General features: G+C 40.5%; 1 protein-coding gene across 8 annotated transcripts in view; it reads right to left on the reverse strand.

Annotated features, from left to right (window-relative positions):
* LOC144691685 (E3 ubiquitin-protein ligase DZIP3-like) overlaps window positions 1-16,677 on the reverse strand; it is a 113,258-nt gene that overhangs the window by 14,789 nt on the left and 81,792 nt on the right. For all 8 annotated transcript variants that reach the window (XM_078560020.1, XM_078560024.1, XM_078560023.1 and 5 more), the window contains 6 exons: window positions 16,267-16,389; window positions 15,939-16,057; window positions 14,242-14,310; window positions 9,341-9,437; window positions 6,715-6,818; window positions 4,601-4,688 (listed from right to left, as the gene is read on the reverse strand). In XM_078560020.1, the coding sequence (XP_078416146.1) occupies window positions 4,601-4,688; window positions 6,715-6,818; window positions 9,341-9,437; window positions 14,242-14,310; window positions 15,939-16,057; window positions 16,267-16,389 (600 nt within the window). The remainder of the gene's footprint in view (window positions 1-4,600; window positions 4,689-6,714; window positions 6,819-9,340; window positions 9,438-14,241; window positions 14,311-15,938; window positions 16,058-16,266; window positions 16,390-16,677) is intronic.

Raw genomic sequence — 16,677 nt, forward strand, 5'->3', positions numbered from 1 at the left:
TGCTTTGTCGTGGATAGTGTCAAGCTTCTTGAGTCTTGTTGGAGCTGCACTCATCCAGGAAAGTGGAAGGTATTCCATCACACTCCTGACTTGTGCCTTGTAGATGGTGGACAAGCACTGAGGAGTCAGAAGGTGAGTTACTCGCTGCAGGATTCCTAGCCTCTGACCTGCTCTTGCAGCCGCAGTATTTATATGGCTAGTCCGGTTCAGTTTCTGGTCAATGGTAACCTCCAAGATGTTGATAGTGAGGGATTCAGTGATGGTAATGCCACTGAATGTCAAAGGATGATGGTTAGATTATCTCTTGTTGGAGATGGTCATTGCCTGACAACTTGTGTGGCGTGAATGTTACTTGCCACTTGTCAGCCCAAGGCTGGATATTGTCCAGGTCTTGCTGCATTTGGACATGGACTGCTTCAGTATCTGAGGAGTCACAAATGGCGCTGAACATTGTGCAATCGTTAGCGAACATCCCCACTTCTGACCTTATGATGGGAGGAAGGTCATTGATGAAGCAGCTGAAGATGGTTGGGCCTAGGACATTGTTCAGCTTTTCAGCAGGGCAGACAAATTGTGTTTCTCTAGTATTTTAGTTTCCATTTTAGACCCTTCTCACCACGTGCTTTTTAAATTTTTTTTGCATTTTCTCTTGTGCTTTGCACAGCCTATGAGTTGCATCATAGCTTGGGCTGAAAAGTGGCAAGAAACATCTGTGCCACACAAGTTCTGGGCAATGGTCATCTCCAGCAAGACAGAGTCCAACTCCCCCACTTCCTTAACATTCGATGGTATTACCATCGTGGAATCCTCCACCATCAACATCTTGGGTGTTACCATTGACCAGAAACTTAACTAAAACAGCTGTATAAATGCTGTAGCTTCAAGAATAGGTCACAGGCTGGGAATTCTGCAGTGAGTAACTCACCCGCCAACTCCCAAAGCTTTTCCACCATCTACAAGGTTCAAGTCAGAAATGTAATTGAATACTCTTCACTTGTCTGGATGAGTGCAGCTCTAAGAACTTGGAAATATGATGTTGTGGCTGCAGTAGAGCCCTGGCTCAAGGTAGAGCATGACTGAGTGTTAAATATTCCTGGATGCAAGGTGTTCATGAAAGAAAAGAAAGGAAGAAAAACGGTAAGGTATTGATTAAGGAGAACATTGCAGTGATGGAGAAAGCAGGTATCCCAGAGGCGGCAAGGGCAGAATCTATTTGGTTAGAGCTAAGGGAAAAAAAAGTTGCAATTACATCGCTCAGTATAACCTATAGGACACCAATTTCTGAAAAGATGTAGAGAAACAAATTTGCAAGGAAATTATAGAGAACTGCAAGAATTATAGGGGAGAACTTTCCCCCCCATTGGGGGGGTTGTGCGGAGGCGGGTGCGGACCTGATTGGCACCCCCGATCGGGTCTGCGCCGCCATTTTACGTGGGCGGGCCAATTAAGGTCTACCCAGCATGACTTGCACCCGGAAGTGCTGAGCGCTCCCTGTGCAGGCCGGGGAGGGGTTCCCCGAGTCGGGGCCTGCGCGCGAAAGAGCGCAGAAATCTCCCTGATGTTTACGTTCTCAAAATTTTAATAAACTCTTCATGAAACCTCATCCCGCCCTTGGATGAGGCTCCATGAAAAATGTGAAGGCCGCCTAAGCTTAAGGTTGGACGGGCAGCTCAGTTTATTAGTTTAATTGATATTTAAATGGCCTCAATAGGCCTTTGACAGTTTGGCAGGCGAGTCGGCTGCGTACCCGCCGAACTGAAAATCTAAATGACACGCGGTGACATTGGGACACTCGCCTGACGTCACCCCGCATCATTTTACATCCCCACCCTCGCTCGCCAAGCTGAAGATTCAGGCCATAGAGTATTTATAATAGGGGAACTTAATTATCCAAATACAGAGTGGGCTAATAGTAGTGTAAAGGACAGAGGGGGACAAAAGTTCCTAAAGTGTGTTCATGAAAATTTTCTACAGCAGTATTTTTCCAGTTCAATGAGAGAGGGGGCACTGCTGGACCTGTTTCTTGGGAATGAGGTAGGCGATGTTGATCAAATATCAGTAGGAGAAAATTTAGATGAAAGTGATCATTTTAAGGTTTAGGTTGGCTATGGAAAAGGATAAAGAATAACCTACAGTAGGAATACCGAACTGGAGAAAAGCCAACTTCGATGGGGTAAGAACTGGCAGGAAAAAAGATAGCTGAACAATGGGCTACCATCAAAGAAGAGATAGTTCGGGCTCAGTCGAGGTGTTTTGCCTCAAAAGGGGAAAGGTAGAGTAAACTAATCCAGATGACAAAAGAGGTAGAAATTAAAAAGAAGAAAAAGTATACTTATGACAAATGCCAAGTGGATGATACAATGGAGAACCAGGATAATATAGAAGGTTCAGAGAGGAAGTGAAACACAAATAAGAGAGGCAAAAAAGGAGTATGAAAAGAGACTGTAAACTAACATAAAAAGAAATCCCAAAGTCTTCTATAGGCATATAAATAGTAAAAGGGTAGTAAAAGGGTGGTAAAAGGAGGAGTAGGGCTGATCAAGAACAAAAAGGGGGTTTACGCATGGAGTCGGTGGCACAGTTGATGTGTTAAATGAATATTTTGCATCTGTCTTTACCAAGGAAGAAGATGCTACCCAGGCCATGGTGAAAGAGGAGGTAATTAACACACTAGATAGGCTGTCTATATTTAAAGTTGATAAGGCACTATGACCGGAAGAGATGCATCCAAGGATACTGAGGGAAGTGAAAGGTGAAATTGTGGAGGCACTGGCCATAAGTTTCCAATCTTCCTTAGACTAAGGGGTGGCCCAAGAAGAGTGAGGAATTGTAAATGTTACACCCTTCTTCAAAAAGAGCGTAAAGACAAGCCCAGCAACTGCAGATCAGTCACCAGTTAGTTTAACTTTGGTGGTGGGGAAACTTCTAGAAACAATAATTTGAGTCTCTTGGACAAATGCAGGATAATTAAGGAAAACCAGCGCAAATTTGTTAAGGGAAAATCATGTTTAACTAACTTGATGGAGTTTTTTTGAAGATTTATCAGAGAAGGTTGATGAGGGCAATGCTGTTAATCTAGTGTACATGGACTTCCAAAAAGCATTTGATACACTACCACACATAGACTTGTGAACAAAGTTATAGTTCATGGAATAAAAGGGAAAGTAGCAATATGGATACAAAATTGGCTGAGCGGCAGGAAACAGGGAGTAGTGGTTAATAGATGTTTTTCGGGCTGGAAGGAAGTTTGTGGAGGAGTTCCCCAGGGGCCAGTGTTGGGATCCTTGCTCATCCTGATGTATAATAATGACCTAGACCTTGGCATACAGATCATAATTTCAAAATACGTAGATGATCCGAAACTTGGAAGCATTGTGAACAGTGAGGAAGACAGTGTAAAATTTCAAAAGGACAGACAGGTTGGTGGAATGCATGGACAAATGGCTGATGAAGTCAGACAAATGTGAAGTGATTCATTTTTGTAGGAAGAGCTTAGAGAGACAATATAAAAGATACAGCTCTGAAAGAGGTGCGGGAGTAGAGGGACCTGGGTGTATATATACCTAAGTCATTGAAGGTGGCAGGACAGGTTGAGAGAGTGGTTAATAAAGCATACAGTATCCTAAGCTTTATTAATAGGGGCATAGTGTACAAGGGCATGGAGGTTGTGTTGAACTTATGTAAGACACTAGTTTGGTCTCACTTGGAGTACTGCATCCAGTTCTGGGCATCACACTTTAGGAAAAACATGAAGGCATCTTTAGGAAAGATGTGAAGAGGTGAAGGAGAGAGTGCAGAAAAGACTCATGAGAGTGGATCCAGGATAAGGAACTTCAGTTGCATAGACAGATCGAAGAGGCTGGAAACGTATTCCCTGGAGAAGATAAATCTGTGAGGAGATTGATAAATGGTGTTCAAAATCATGAGGCATCTGGACAGGATAGGGAGAAGGTTCCCAATTATGGAAGGATTGAGAATGAGAGGGCACAGGTTTAAAGTATTTGGCAAAAGATGCAAAAGTGGCATGAGGAAAACTTTTCCACACAGCAAATGGGTGTGGTCTGGAATGCTCTGCCCGAGAGTGTGGTGGAGGTAGGTACAAAAGGGAATTAGACTGTTATCTGAAAATTAAGAATGTGCGGGGTTACAGGAGAAGGCAGGGGAACGGCACTAGGTGAATTGCTCATTTGGAAAGCTGGTGCATACATGACTGGCTGAGTGGTCTCCTTCTGCTTTGTAACAATTCTGTGACTCTGTGAAGAACCCTACAAAAGAGCTTAAAACAACTTCCTGATTTCAGTACAACTTTATGATTTCACTCAAAATGTTAACCTATCATTCCATTTGTAGATGCTGCCAGTATTGCTTAGAACTTTTAGCATAGATTGCATTCGCTTCAGATTTTCAGCATTTGCAGTTGTTTTTAATTTGTAGGTCTTGGGGGTTGAATTGATCCAAGTTAACATCAACTTGCCTTTGTATAGCACTTTTAATGTAGATTATTCCCAAGGGACTTCACAGAAGAGTAATCAGACAAAAATTGACACTAAGCCAAAGTTAGTACTTTATAACAATTTAGCATGGAAAAAAAAACACTCACCTTTGTAAAATCAATTTTGTTTCTTATATCAGCTACAATTGCTTGCCAACCATCGACTGTTGCACGTACATGAGCAGATTCAGAATTCCTGTTAGCCAAGAGATACAATGGTTTTCATTAGATTTCAACACACATTACATCTTGTAATGCTTTTGTGATGTCAAAATAGTTTTTCTTTGGATGAGATAATTGTCTGTATTTGCATTTTTCATCATTTGGACTTGGTAAGGAGGACTGTTTATATAACACTTCTGTTCAAAGAAGGGGGAAAGTGTTAAACCAGGTAACTATAACACATGCAACCTAACATTAGTGCTGGCTAAGCCTCTAGAGGCCATAAGTTGGGATAAAGTTAATACTTACCTAGAAAAAAAAGCCAGTACGCATTTGTGAAAGGTAAGTTGTAAATTTGAAACAAAAATGACATTGATTGGTGGGTATTACCTATATATACATTTTTTAAAGGAATTTGATAAGAGGGTTGTAAGAGAATTGCTGATAAATATAAGGCCTAGTTATTCAAGGAAGTGTTGATCCATGGATAGAAGTTGGCTGAAGGACAGAAAATGGAAAGTACTGATTAATGGATATTTTTCCTGACTGGAGTAATATAATCTGTGATATTCCCCAGAGGTCAGTAATGGAACCATTGTTTTGCTCTTTCCCTCTCTTATAGTATCTAGTGAGAATAACTGTAAAGAGGACTGTCAGCAAATCCAGATGTACATAAACAGGCTGGTAGATCAAGACAGATGTCAGATTAAATTGAATGGGAAAGAAATGAGAGATGATGTATTTCAGAAAAAAAAACATAAGATAAATATACCAAATACTAAGAGCAGAGGAACAGAAAGATTTAGGGTTTTAGTACACAAATATTTAAAACAGAATTTAAAAGTTGATAAAACAAGCAAATGGGAGCCTAAGTTTTATAAATAGGGCCAAGATGTACAAAAGTAAAGAGATAATGAGATGCATATGTAGTACTAAATACTGTGAGGTGAACAAGGGGAAAACAAATTTAAAGTATGCATCTGATAAAGTTAGGCTAGCAATACTAAACAGATAAGGAGATGAAGCAGAAAATTAGAAAGGCTAAAAAGAAATATGACACAAGACTGGCGGATACTATAAAAGATAATAATTATATAAGTAAAACAAAACAATAGCTAAGAGGAAGGTTTGACCACTCAGAAATGAAGGAGAAAGATTTTGCAGCGGATGATAGTAAAAGCTGCAATAGGAAATAAATATTTTGCAAGAGATTTTATAAGTGATGGTGGATGAAAGAACAGAGGCAGTAAGGGAGGATGTGAAACCGATAAGCATTAACCATATTTTTTTATAATGAGCAGAATTTAAAGCAGATAAGTCACTGGGCCTTACAAAGCAGGTATTTTAAATCTCGCTTGTATATGCTTGCAAATGAAGACCTTCAGTCCCCTAGAAGTATTCCCCAACGGTCAGGCAAAAGTCCTGCCATTTCATAATGGACAGAAAAGGTAAACTATATGCAGAAGTAACTCATTAAGATAGGGTATTTTCTCTGGGTTTTTTTGGTGCAGAGATTGTGTGTTGTGGGGTTTTTGATGTATATTAATGGATAAACTTCAAAACTGCTGTTTCACTGAAACGCTAACTGTAAATGAAATATTTAAGAAGAGTTCAGAGAACAGAAGAATCCTTAAAGAAGATATGATCTGCAGTGATTCCCAGAATACTGAACACAGAAACCTTCACTGTTCCAAGCTAAAAGTCCAATGTTTGTTGTTTTTTTTTAAAACTAATCTAAGTATTTGAAGGCTGAAGTGATGGTTGAAAAGGAGATGTGCTAGGAGATCAGCTAGTGCCAAAGTCAGCCAATCTGCATCTTTCATAAAGTTGCTGCATGGAAGAACAGCAATTCTCAGCAGACCCTGCCTGACAAATTTCTATCCAATTTTGAGAAACGGTAATCTCCTCAATTGCTAAGGTCATTGAATTGAGCTATTTATCGTGAAAGATAATGGGGCACCAGAACACAGCAGTGGCATTGATGATAATAACACGCTTCCTTGAACAACATATAAATTGCACATTTATTTATGTTAAAACTATTGAGGTATTTCTCTCACCGTGTCAAATTATCTTCTGCTGTCCTAAGCTGAGCTGAACAATCTTGCTCAGCCTGTTGCAACTGGAAGAGGCCATGATCCCTACGGCACTCCAAAAACAAAACCTGCAACAAACATTTAAATATATACAAGAAGCACGTACATGTATTACATAACAAAATCCTGATGAATTATGTTAAAGTCAAACATGAGAGTTCATGTTTCCACCATAAAATGGAATCTATTGTGGATATGACAACCCAGAGGATAATGCTTACAGTTTCTTTTCCATAACATATTGGGGAGAATTTTCTCCCCGTTGGGGGGGATGGGCAGGAGCTGCCTCAGGGAGGTTAGTTTGATTTTTTAAAATGTAAATAAAGAAAAAAAAAATATTTTTAAGACATGTCCCTTCATGTGACAGTGTCACATGAGCTGGGTCATGTCTATGAATTTTATTAAAAATTTTTATTAAAAGTTTAAAAACCTTCACGAAACCTCATCCCACCCGTGGATGAGGTTTCATGATAAATGTGAAGGCCGCCTGGGCTCTTCGCCTACCCGCCAACCTTAAGGTTGGATGGGCAGCTCTGTTAATTATTTTAATTGATAGTTAAATGGCCTTAATAGGCCTTTGACAGTTCGGTGGGCGAGCAGCCGACTCCGGTTCGCGCCCGTCGAACTGAAGATTTGAATGACGCGCGGTGACGTCGGGATGCACGCTCGTCATTTTACATGTTTGCGAGCGCAGCCCGCCCCTGCACGCCAACCCGAAGATTCTGGCCATTTAGTAGATATTCAGGATGCAATAGTACATCAAGGCATAACAATCTACTTCAGGAGGTCCATATTAAGGGAGGAAAGCAATGAGTATAAGCAAGGGAGTGAGACTTGAGACTTGGGAGAGGCACTGACCTTTTTGTAAAGGGTTAGGCTTATTGTTAGGCAGCTGTCGTCAAATCCAACAGAACCCTGAACTGCACTGCTCAGATTGTCCAATAGAAAAACAAGGGCAACAATAATATGGTCACTTTGTGGACCTCATCTGGAGTAAAACTAGAGATGGGAGAATTGGCCTCAGCACCCCCATGCTGTGGAGGTCATTACTCCAGTTGCAGCAATCCTTGCTGGGAATGAATACTGGCAGGTATATTATTCAAACTGCCAATAGAGGTTAAGATAATTTTCTATGTGAATGCAGTTACACAAAATCTGTAATTCTGAAATACCCTTGACTCTGTGCATTTGAAAAAACTCCAAATAACTCCACCAAGTCCACTGCAGGGACTAGCTGAGATTCGCAACATTTATGGGGTATAGTTCTTGATTATGCAGCCTCAACGAGCTTTCTCTTCTGTCTGAAAACATGATACAGATTAGCCACAAAACTCAGTCTCAACTTAGGTTGAAAGTTTGTCAGGCTATTATGATAACTGTGGAGTGGAGTGGATGTAGATTAGCATTAGGTGATAGAATTGCCATATAAACTATGTTCCAGAATACAACACATTGCATTCACTTTAGTACAGCTAAGGAATGTGTATAATCAAGCACTCCAAGTCTGTTAACCTTACTTTGAAGGATTTTAGAAAACCCAGGTCAGAATTTTCACGTCAGCGTGTGGGGGCGGGCCCGGCACGCCGAAGTGTAAAATGACGCCTGGTGACGTTCCGATGTCACCGCGCGTCATTCAGGTCTTTCGTTCGGCAGGCACGCGCCAGAGTCAGCTGCGCGCCCGCCAAACTGTCAAAGGCCTGTTAAGGCCATTAAAAAATCAATTAAAGTAATTATCAACGCTGCCCATCTAACCTTAAGGTTGGCGGCAGGCGAAGAGCCCAAGCGGCCTTTGCATTTTTCAGGAAACCTCATCCACGGGTGGGATGAGGTTTCCTGAAGATTTTATCAAATAAATTTTTAAAATTTTCACAATTCGTAAACATGTCACATGAGCGGACATGTCTAAATAATTTTAATCTTTCTTTACTTAAAACTTGCAATATGGACTTAATCTCCCTGAGGCACATGCGCGAAAGAGCACAGGCTCCAGCTCTCCCTCCTCCCCCTACCCGCACAGGTAGCGCTGAGTGCTATTGGCCGTGTGTCACGCTGTGCGGGCCTTAATTGGCCCGCTCACGTAAAATGGCGGCGTGCAACTGATCGCGGGCGGCGATTGGCTCCACGCCCGCTCCCGACCGGCCCGCCCAACAGGCAGAAAATTCTGCCCCCAATGTTATTTTTAGTGAAAGCCATTTAGCTGGCGTTAACTCTGATTCTTAAACTAAACTATCTTATTAATCATGGCTGGCCACATTGTTTCTCAATTAAAAGAGCAGCTACTTAATTTGTGCTATGACCCCATTTGATGTAATTTAAAACATGCCGATAATGTTATCAGTCCTCAAAGATGGCTGTATTTATATTGGAAACTCTTAAACAATTAATCTTGGCAAAACTTACATTTTACTTTTTTTAAATAAACAAGCCTATAAGCTAGCTGCACAATACCAGGCTCGAACACGGCCAGCTTTAATGGCTGAAAATATCAAAATTAACAAAATATATTCATATGGTGATAAACCACCTCCAAAATTCAGAAATTTATCCACTAATTAGAACAATTTGTTCTAAGATTAGCAATAATACTTACCTCAGCAGCTACTGCTCGCTTTGTTGCCTCTACTAACTTTGCAATGTTTTTTGCAGTTACGTCTTCTAGTTTAGCTTTATCCTTATTCCACAGTGACCTGCCATAGAAAGAACAACAGAGCTATAAACATTACCAATTGAATAGATGCCTGGGAGCAGACAATATTTCAATCAACAAGTTCACTTGACATTACAACCACACAAGTTAAATCCACCAAATTTATAATAGCCACCTAAAGCAGAGATGAAATTTCAACATCAATATTACTCCAGGGTATTCTTTTTAGATTATTCATTTTTTAAGACCAGACTGCAAACTTTATAAAGATGATTTGATATGATTTTTGGCATTTTTTTCCCAGCTGCAGCTCTAATTGGCATGAGGATTACCAGGCTGCTCGGTGTTGTCAAAAGGAGACAAGATCCACAATGAAAGGTAAAAATATTGGAAGTAACCCAGAAAATAATTGCTAGTGTTTTATTACACAGCTCTAGATTGTCATAATAGTTTCTCTGCCCAGTGAGTTCATACATGACTACATCCCAAAATTGGCTGATTGTTATTTTTTGACAACGTGATGTGTTGTTTGTGTTGAGCCCTATAAAAATGCAGTATATTTTAGTTCATGTCAAACATGAGTGAGGGAACCATTGAAGCTTGGCCTAAGTGGGCTGGCATCAATAATTATGATCAACAGCATAATGTGAATACAGTGAGGTTACAATACCCACCTCAATGCTCCCTCAATTTGAACCATTAAATCATAATTTGCAAATTCCCACCCAAACATATTAATGGTAGAAAAATATATTTTATAAAGTGTACTGTTGAAAGGACAACTATGCTTTGAAGCAGATTTAATAATGGATTAAAACTGATCTAGTCTTTAATGCTATGTCAAATCTAATTTCATCTTAAATGCAAGATTATATTGCTCATATAATCTACGCATAATGGTTTTATTTTGGAGATACTGTCATCATCATTACTCTTCTGACAATTTTTTTTCTTAAACTTTATTCAAACACAGGGTGCCAACTAGAGGCCAGGCTATATTAGACCTGGTATAGTGCAACAAGATGGTATTAATTAATAATCTCATAGTGAAGGTGCCCCTAGGTAGCAGCCACCATAATACGATTGAATTTTACATTCAGTTTGAGGGAGAGAAGAGCGAGTCTGAGACCATGTTTCTAAACTTAAATAAGGACAATTATGAGGGCATGAAAGCTGAGCTAACTAAAGTTAATTGGCAAATTAGACTAAGGGATAGGTCAATCGAGATGCAGTGGCAAACCCTTAATGGGATATTTCAGGATGCACAGAATAGATACATTCCAATGAGTAAGAAAAAGTCCAAGGGACGGACACACCATCCGTGGTTAACTAGAAAGGTTAAAGATAGTATCAAACTTAATGAAAGCATATAATTATGCAAAGACAGGTGGATGGTCAGAAGGTTGGACAGAATACAGGGCATAGCAAAGGATGACTAAAAGCTTAATAAGGAGGGAAAAATTAGAGTATAAGAGAAAGCTAACCAGAAAAATAAAAAATAGATAGTGAGAGTTTCTATAAATATTTTAAAAAGAAACGAGTTAACAAAGTGAGCATTATAGAAAGTGAGTCTGGAGAATTGATAATGAAAAACAAGGAGATGGCAGATGAATTGAACAGGTATTTTGCATCAGTCTTCACTACAGGGGATACAAGTAACATCCCAGAAGCAGCCATAAATCAGGAAGTGGAAGGGAGGGAGGAACTCAGGAAAATTACAATCACCAGATAAGTGGTACTGAGTAAATTGTTGGAGCTGCTGGCTGACAAGTGCCTGGGTCCTTAAAAGAAGTGGCTACTGAGATAATTGAGGCATTGGTTTTAATTTTCCAAAACTAGCGAATGGCAGCTGCAAAACTCAAAACAGTGTCCAACATTAGATATAAGTCCGCAATTGGACAATATTTGTTAAATAATCCTCAATGTGCTAAGAATTACGCAGACAACCCATTTAAGATTGTCAGTCGGGCTCGCAATATGGCGCACTTCTGTGTACTGGAAGCTACGTATATTAATACACAAGGCCCTGTTCTTTGCAGACAGAAAGAACTTGTACACACATTGCGCCTGTTTCAGCTAAACAAAGTAAGTGACAGCCATTTGCTGGTTCATTCCTCAGGGCAATACCTTGACCAATCAGGGTCAAGCTGCCTGGTTTAAATTTCGAACAATGCTTAGCTGTTAACTGTCAGTCACCATCAGTGGTGCATTCTCCATGGCAATGCCACTGCCAACCAATCAGCACTCTCTTCACACAGTATAAATTGTTGTTTTTGAGCCTTTCTTAGTTTGTGTTTCACGCCGGCTGGCTGTTAATTGGCCAGCCAGCGTGAAATTGCATTCGGGGGCCGATCGTGGGCAGAAGGGCTTTTCACGTCCACTTCTGGGTCTGCCAATCGCGCGCGCCCAATGAACGCAAGATTCAGGCCTATAATTCTTGCACCTCTCTGTAATTTACTTGCAAATTTGTTCCTCTACATCCTTTCCACTAACTGGCGGCCTAAAGACTACACTGAGCAATGTAACTACATCTTTTTTGTTCCTTAGCTCTAGCCAAATAGATTCTGTCCTTCACTTCTCTGGGGCATCCTCCCTTTCCAACGTAGCAATGTTCTCCTTAATCAATACTGCCACTCCTCCCCCTTTCCTATCCTTCCTGAACACCTTATATTCACGAATATTTCAAACCCAGTCCTGTCCTTCTTTGAGCCAGGTCTCTTTAGCCACAACATCATATTTCCACACAGCTATCTGCATCTGCAACTCACCAATCTTAGTTACCATGCTCCAAGAATTCACATACGTGCACAGTAATCCTTATTTACTTCCCCTCTTACTCTGAGCCTATCCAATAACTTACTATTCCCTCCTCCAGTGCTCTGCGTCTCTACCAGTAGTTTGTGCACTTTGGCATTCCTCTTTATTATTACACCCCACCCCCACCACCCCCCCTTAATCCTGGTTCCCACACACCTGCCACATTAGTTTAAATCCTCCCCAGTAGCACTAGCAAATCGCCTGCAAGGCTGTTGCCAGGACGACTCTGTTGAGGTGCAACCCATCCAGTTTGTACAGGTCCCATCTCCCCCAGAGCTAGTCCCAATGTCCCAGGAATCTAAAGCCCTCCCTCTGCACCATCTTTCCAGTCACACATTTATCTGCTTTATTCTCCTATTTCTATAGTCATTTGCGCTTGGTACTGGGAACAATCCATTATTAATTTTGAGGTCCTGCTTGCTAATTTCCCTCTTAGCTCCCTAAACTCTGACTGCCGGACCGCACCCCTCTTTCTACCTGTCTTTGGTACTGATGTGGACTGTGACTGCTATCAAATGTTTCATTTATTGTCCCTATCTTACATCAGGGGCAGAATTTCATGCATGTGGGGGTGGTCAGGAAGCCGACCGCCGCCCACAATCGGGGCCGGAAAGCGATTTAATGCTGGCGTGCCAATTAAGGCCCGCCCAGCGTGAAATGTGAGCGGCAGCGCTCCCTGTGCAGGTGGGGGGGACGAGGGCGAGCGTGAACTTCATGCATGCGCATGCTTCATAATCTCCCTGAGGCACAGAGCTGCCCCAGGGAGATGAGTTATAAAAAAAGTAAAGAAAATAAAAATGTAATGAAACATGTCCCCTCATGTGACTCTTGTCATGTTATTAATTAAATATTAGAATTTTTATTTTATTTTTACTTGCTTTAGGATACCTCATCCCGCCCGTGGATGAGGTTCCCTAAAAAGTGCAAAGGCCGCCACTTGGCCTTTTTGCCTGCCTGTTTAATGTCGTGTTGCTGTCCTTTGTTTTTGTTTCTTCTTGCTGTTTCTCTTATTCCAACCTATTCTCATTTCCAACTCAATTCTTTCCTTTTTTCCTCTTTGGTGATTTATTTGGTTATCACCTATTTTGAAACTGCTGTTTTGAATTTACTTGCTTTTTCACCATCTCTTTTATTACTTACTTGAATCCCTTTACACTATATGGTTATTGCCAAATTTGTTCATGCCTCTCTACGTTGCCTCTCAATTGTCCTTTCTTGTTCACACTGCCTCATCTATCAGTTAGGGAATAGATTCTGTTCACATCACAAGGGAAGCCCAGGTAAGTCACATTTCCTCCAAAGAATTACCTACTCGTGATATGAGAGCAGGAGACATTTTTTTCATGGCGGGGGGCGGGGGGGGGGTTGGTAGGGGAGCAGGAGTGGGTGGTGGAGAAACAGAATGAACATGAATTCCTTATGTTGTTTTTCCAAATGTGCATTGGAACATTAATCCTGAACTCAAAAAGAAAGTGAAATCGGTCTGGTTGAAATAATTGACTACATCGCATTATATTTTTTCTTTATCCTTTCATGGGATATGGGTGTCACTGACAAGGCCAGCATTTGTTGTCCATCCCTAGTTGCCCTTGAACGGAGTGGCTTGATGGGCCATTTCAAAGGGCAGCTAAGAGTCAACCACATTGCTGTGGGTCTGGAGTCAAATGTAGGACAGACCAGGTAAGGATGGCAGATTTCCTTCCCTAAAGGACATCAGTGATCCAGATGGGTTGTTATGACAATCAATGAAAGTTTCACAGTCACCACTACTGAGTCTAGCTTTATATTCCAGATTTATTAATAGAATTTAAATTCCACTAGCTGCCATGTCCCAGAACATTAGCCTGGGCCTCTGGATTACTAGGCCAGTGATATTACCACTACACCACCATCTCCATCTTGTCTGACAAAACAGCTGAGACTGCTGGATTACTTTCAGGCTTATCCTTCATTTTCACAGCTTATCAAATCAGAGTAATATTTTATTAAAGCACTAATTGATGTTTGTGGCTTGGCAGAGACCTTACCGTTCGTTTACGAACTGTGCTGTAATTTTCTTTATTTCTTCGTCTTTGCTTTGAATTTGCTGGTTCAATCTGAAGGGCACAAGTAAAAATGTCATAGCAACATAAGAAAGAGAAGTAGACAGTAAGGTCCATTGAGCCTGCTCCGCCATTCAACTGTAATGGCTGAACTTCTGCCCCAACTCCACTATCTCTATATTTACCAATTTCCTTAGTGCCCAAAAATCCATCAATCTCAGTCGTGAATATACTCATTTACTGAGCATTCACAGCCCTCTGGGGTAGAAAATTCAAAAGATTCATAACCTGCTGAGTCAAGAAATTTCCTCTCAGCCCAGTCCTAAAAGCTTGGTCTCTTATCTTTAGTGCATGATCCTTAGTTCTAGAGTCTTCAAACAGGAGAAGCAGCCTTTCAACATCTAACCTGTGATACATGTCAATGAGATCATGTCTTATTCTTGTAAACGCCATAGAATTCTATTTATCCTCTCCTCATAGGACAGCCCTTTCATCCCAAGAATCAATCTAGTGAACTTTTGTTGCAGCCCCTCTAAGACAACTATATCCTTCCTTTTGAAAGGGGACCAATCCTAGAGAAACGTGTACAGTTTTGGTCTTTCCCCAAAGCATTATATAATTGCAGCATGACTTTATTTCTCTTATACTACATCACGCTTGAAATAAATATTAACATACCATTTGCCTGTTGTAACTGCATGTTAACTTCCTGTGATTTGTGTACAAGGACCCTCCCCCCATGCTCTCTGAATACCAAAATTTCCTTTGAAAGCAGGCATTTTGGCTTCATTACATATCTCAAAAGGGGCATTTTGTGGCTTGCAGCTTCTGTGCAAAGAACAAGAATTGGATACCATAACATAATATATTAGTCCAGATATTGCAGTTGTAATGGAACCAGATCTGTTAGCATGTGCTGTCATTACTCTGGAAAACTGACAGTAACTTCTCGTGTCCACAAGTGGGCAGTGAAATGAAGAAATTCAGAAGTTGTTGCCTGTGTTTCCCCACTCCTCCACAGGGTGTGCTGTTGAAGTCCATGTGGCTACAAATCAACTAAAAGTATTGGCATGAACTTCCACTTTTTACTTGATTATTATCACTGTAAAATCTCTTGAAAAGGTTAAGCCTCATTGAAGGAGGTGTAAATGAGTTTTTTAAATGGCATACTAAGTCGCAGTTACTGAATAACCTTTCTGGTCTTGGAAAACTAATTTTATATTTATCGAATGTCATATTTCTCCCTTCCATAAAAATTCTGTAGATTAAAATAATGAAGCTGTTTTTTTTTAAAAAGTTATGATATTTCAGCTTTTAACTTAATCCTATTCACGTGCCCCAATCTTCATTTTCACTTTCTGAAAAATTATAGGCAGTGAATGATAAAATCTGCTCTTTACTTCCTGGTTTGCTGCCTGTGAGAATTCTTCAATGTGATTGGCTGCTTGGCAACATCACAGGTACTGGACTCTAGATATCCCCTTTAGCTGGCACCAGAATGAAATTTACGTTGAGAAAGAGGAAATCCACACCACACAGCTCACTAGATCTTTGTGGGCAGCTTTCTTTGAAGTCAGTGGCATAAGTGTCATAATTTCATCACTGGCCACAAAACCCAGGCCAATGTATTTTGTATCTTGACTATGAGGTGTACACTGGGCATATTCTATATTGAGACATACCTAGATATTTCTAGCTGATAATGCTCTTGGACTCTTAAATACCGATTTTCTGTGCGGGTTCTTTGTTGCTGCTCTTCCTTCAGTTTAATCATCAATTGTTCTAAATTTCTTGCAAGAGCCTGTAAAAATTTCAAACAATTAAAACAGATGCTGAAATAAAATGTTTTGTTTGTAAAGCCAGAAAATCCCCTCTGTCAACAGCAACCAGTAAAATAGTTGCAAAATTACCAATCCAGTATAATTTTCCAACAGAGGTGCTTGTGGTCTGTGATCGCATATCAACAGGATTGAATGCATTGCCAATTAAATAATTTTTGGAAAAACTTACTTGGTTTTCATTTTGTAAAACAATCAACTTTTGCCTCATTTCAGATTCCTCTTTCACATTTTGCCATTTGTGCTTCTGTATTTTGATGGCTCCATCACCTATCGATGGGGATGAATACAAATCCTGCAAGAGAAAATCAAATAGCTTAATCTCCCTCAAGGATAGCTTCTGCATTGGAACAATTCACCCTTTCACCATTTCTATGCTTTTATCACTGGCAAAAATCTACTGCGAGTCCCCCAACATTTTATACTCAGGATGAGGAGACAATCATTTAGGACTGGGATGAGGAGAAATGTCTTCACTGAAAGGCTTGTGAATCCTTGGATTTTCTACCCCAGAGGGTGTGGATGCTCCATTTCTGACTATATTTAAGGCTACGAGAGAGATTTTTGGTCTCTCAGGGAATCA

This window comes from Cetorhinus maximus, chromosome 16, assembly GCF_964194155.1.
Source record: "Cetorhinus maximus chromosome 16, sCetMax3.hap1.1, whole genome shotgun sequence".
NCBI classification, from domain to species: Eukaryota; Metazoa; Chordata; class Chondrichthyes; order Lamniformes; family Cetorhinidae; genus Cetorhinus; species Cetorhinus maximus.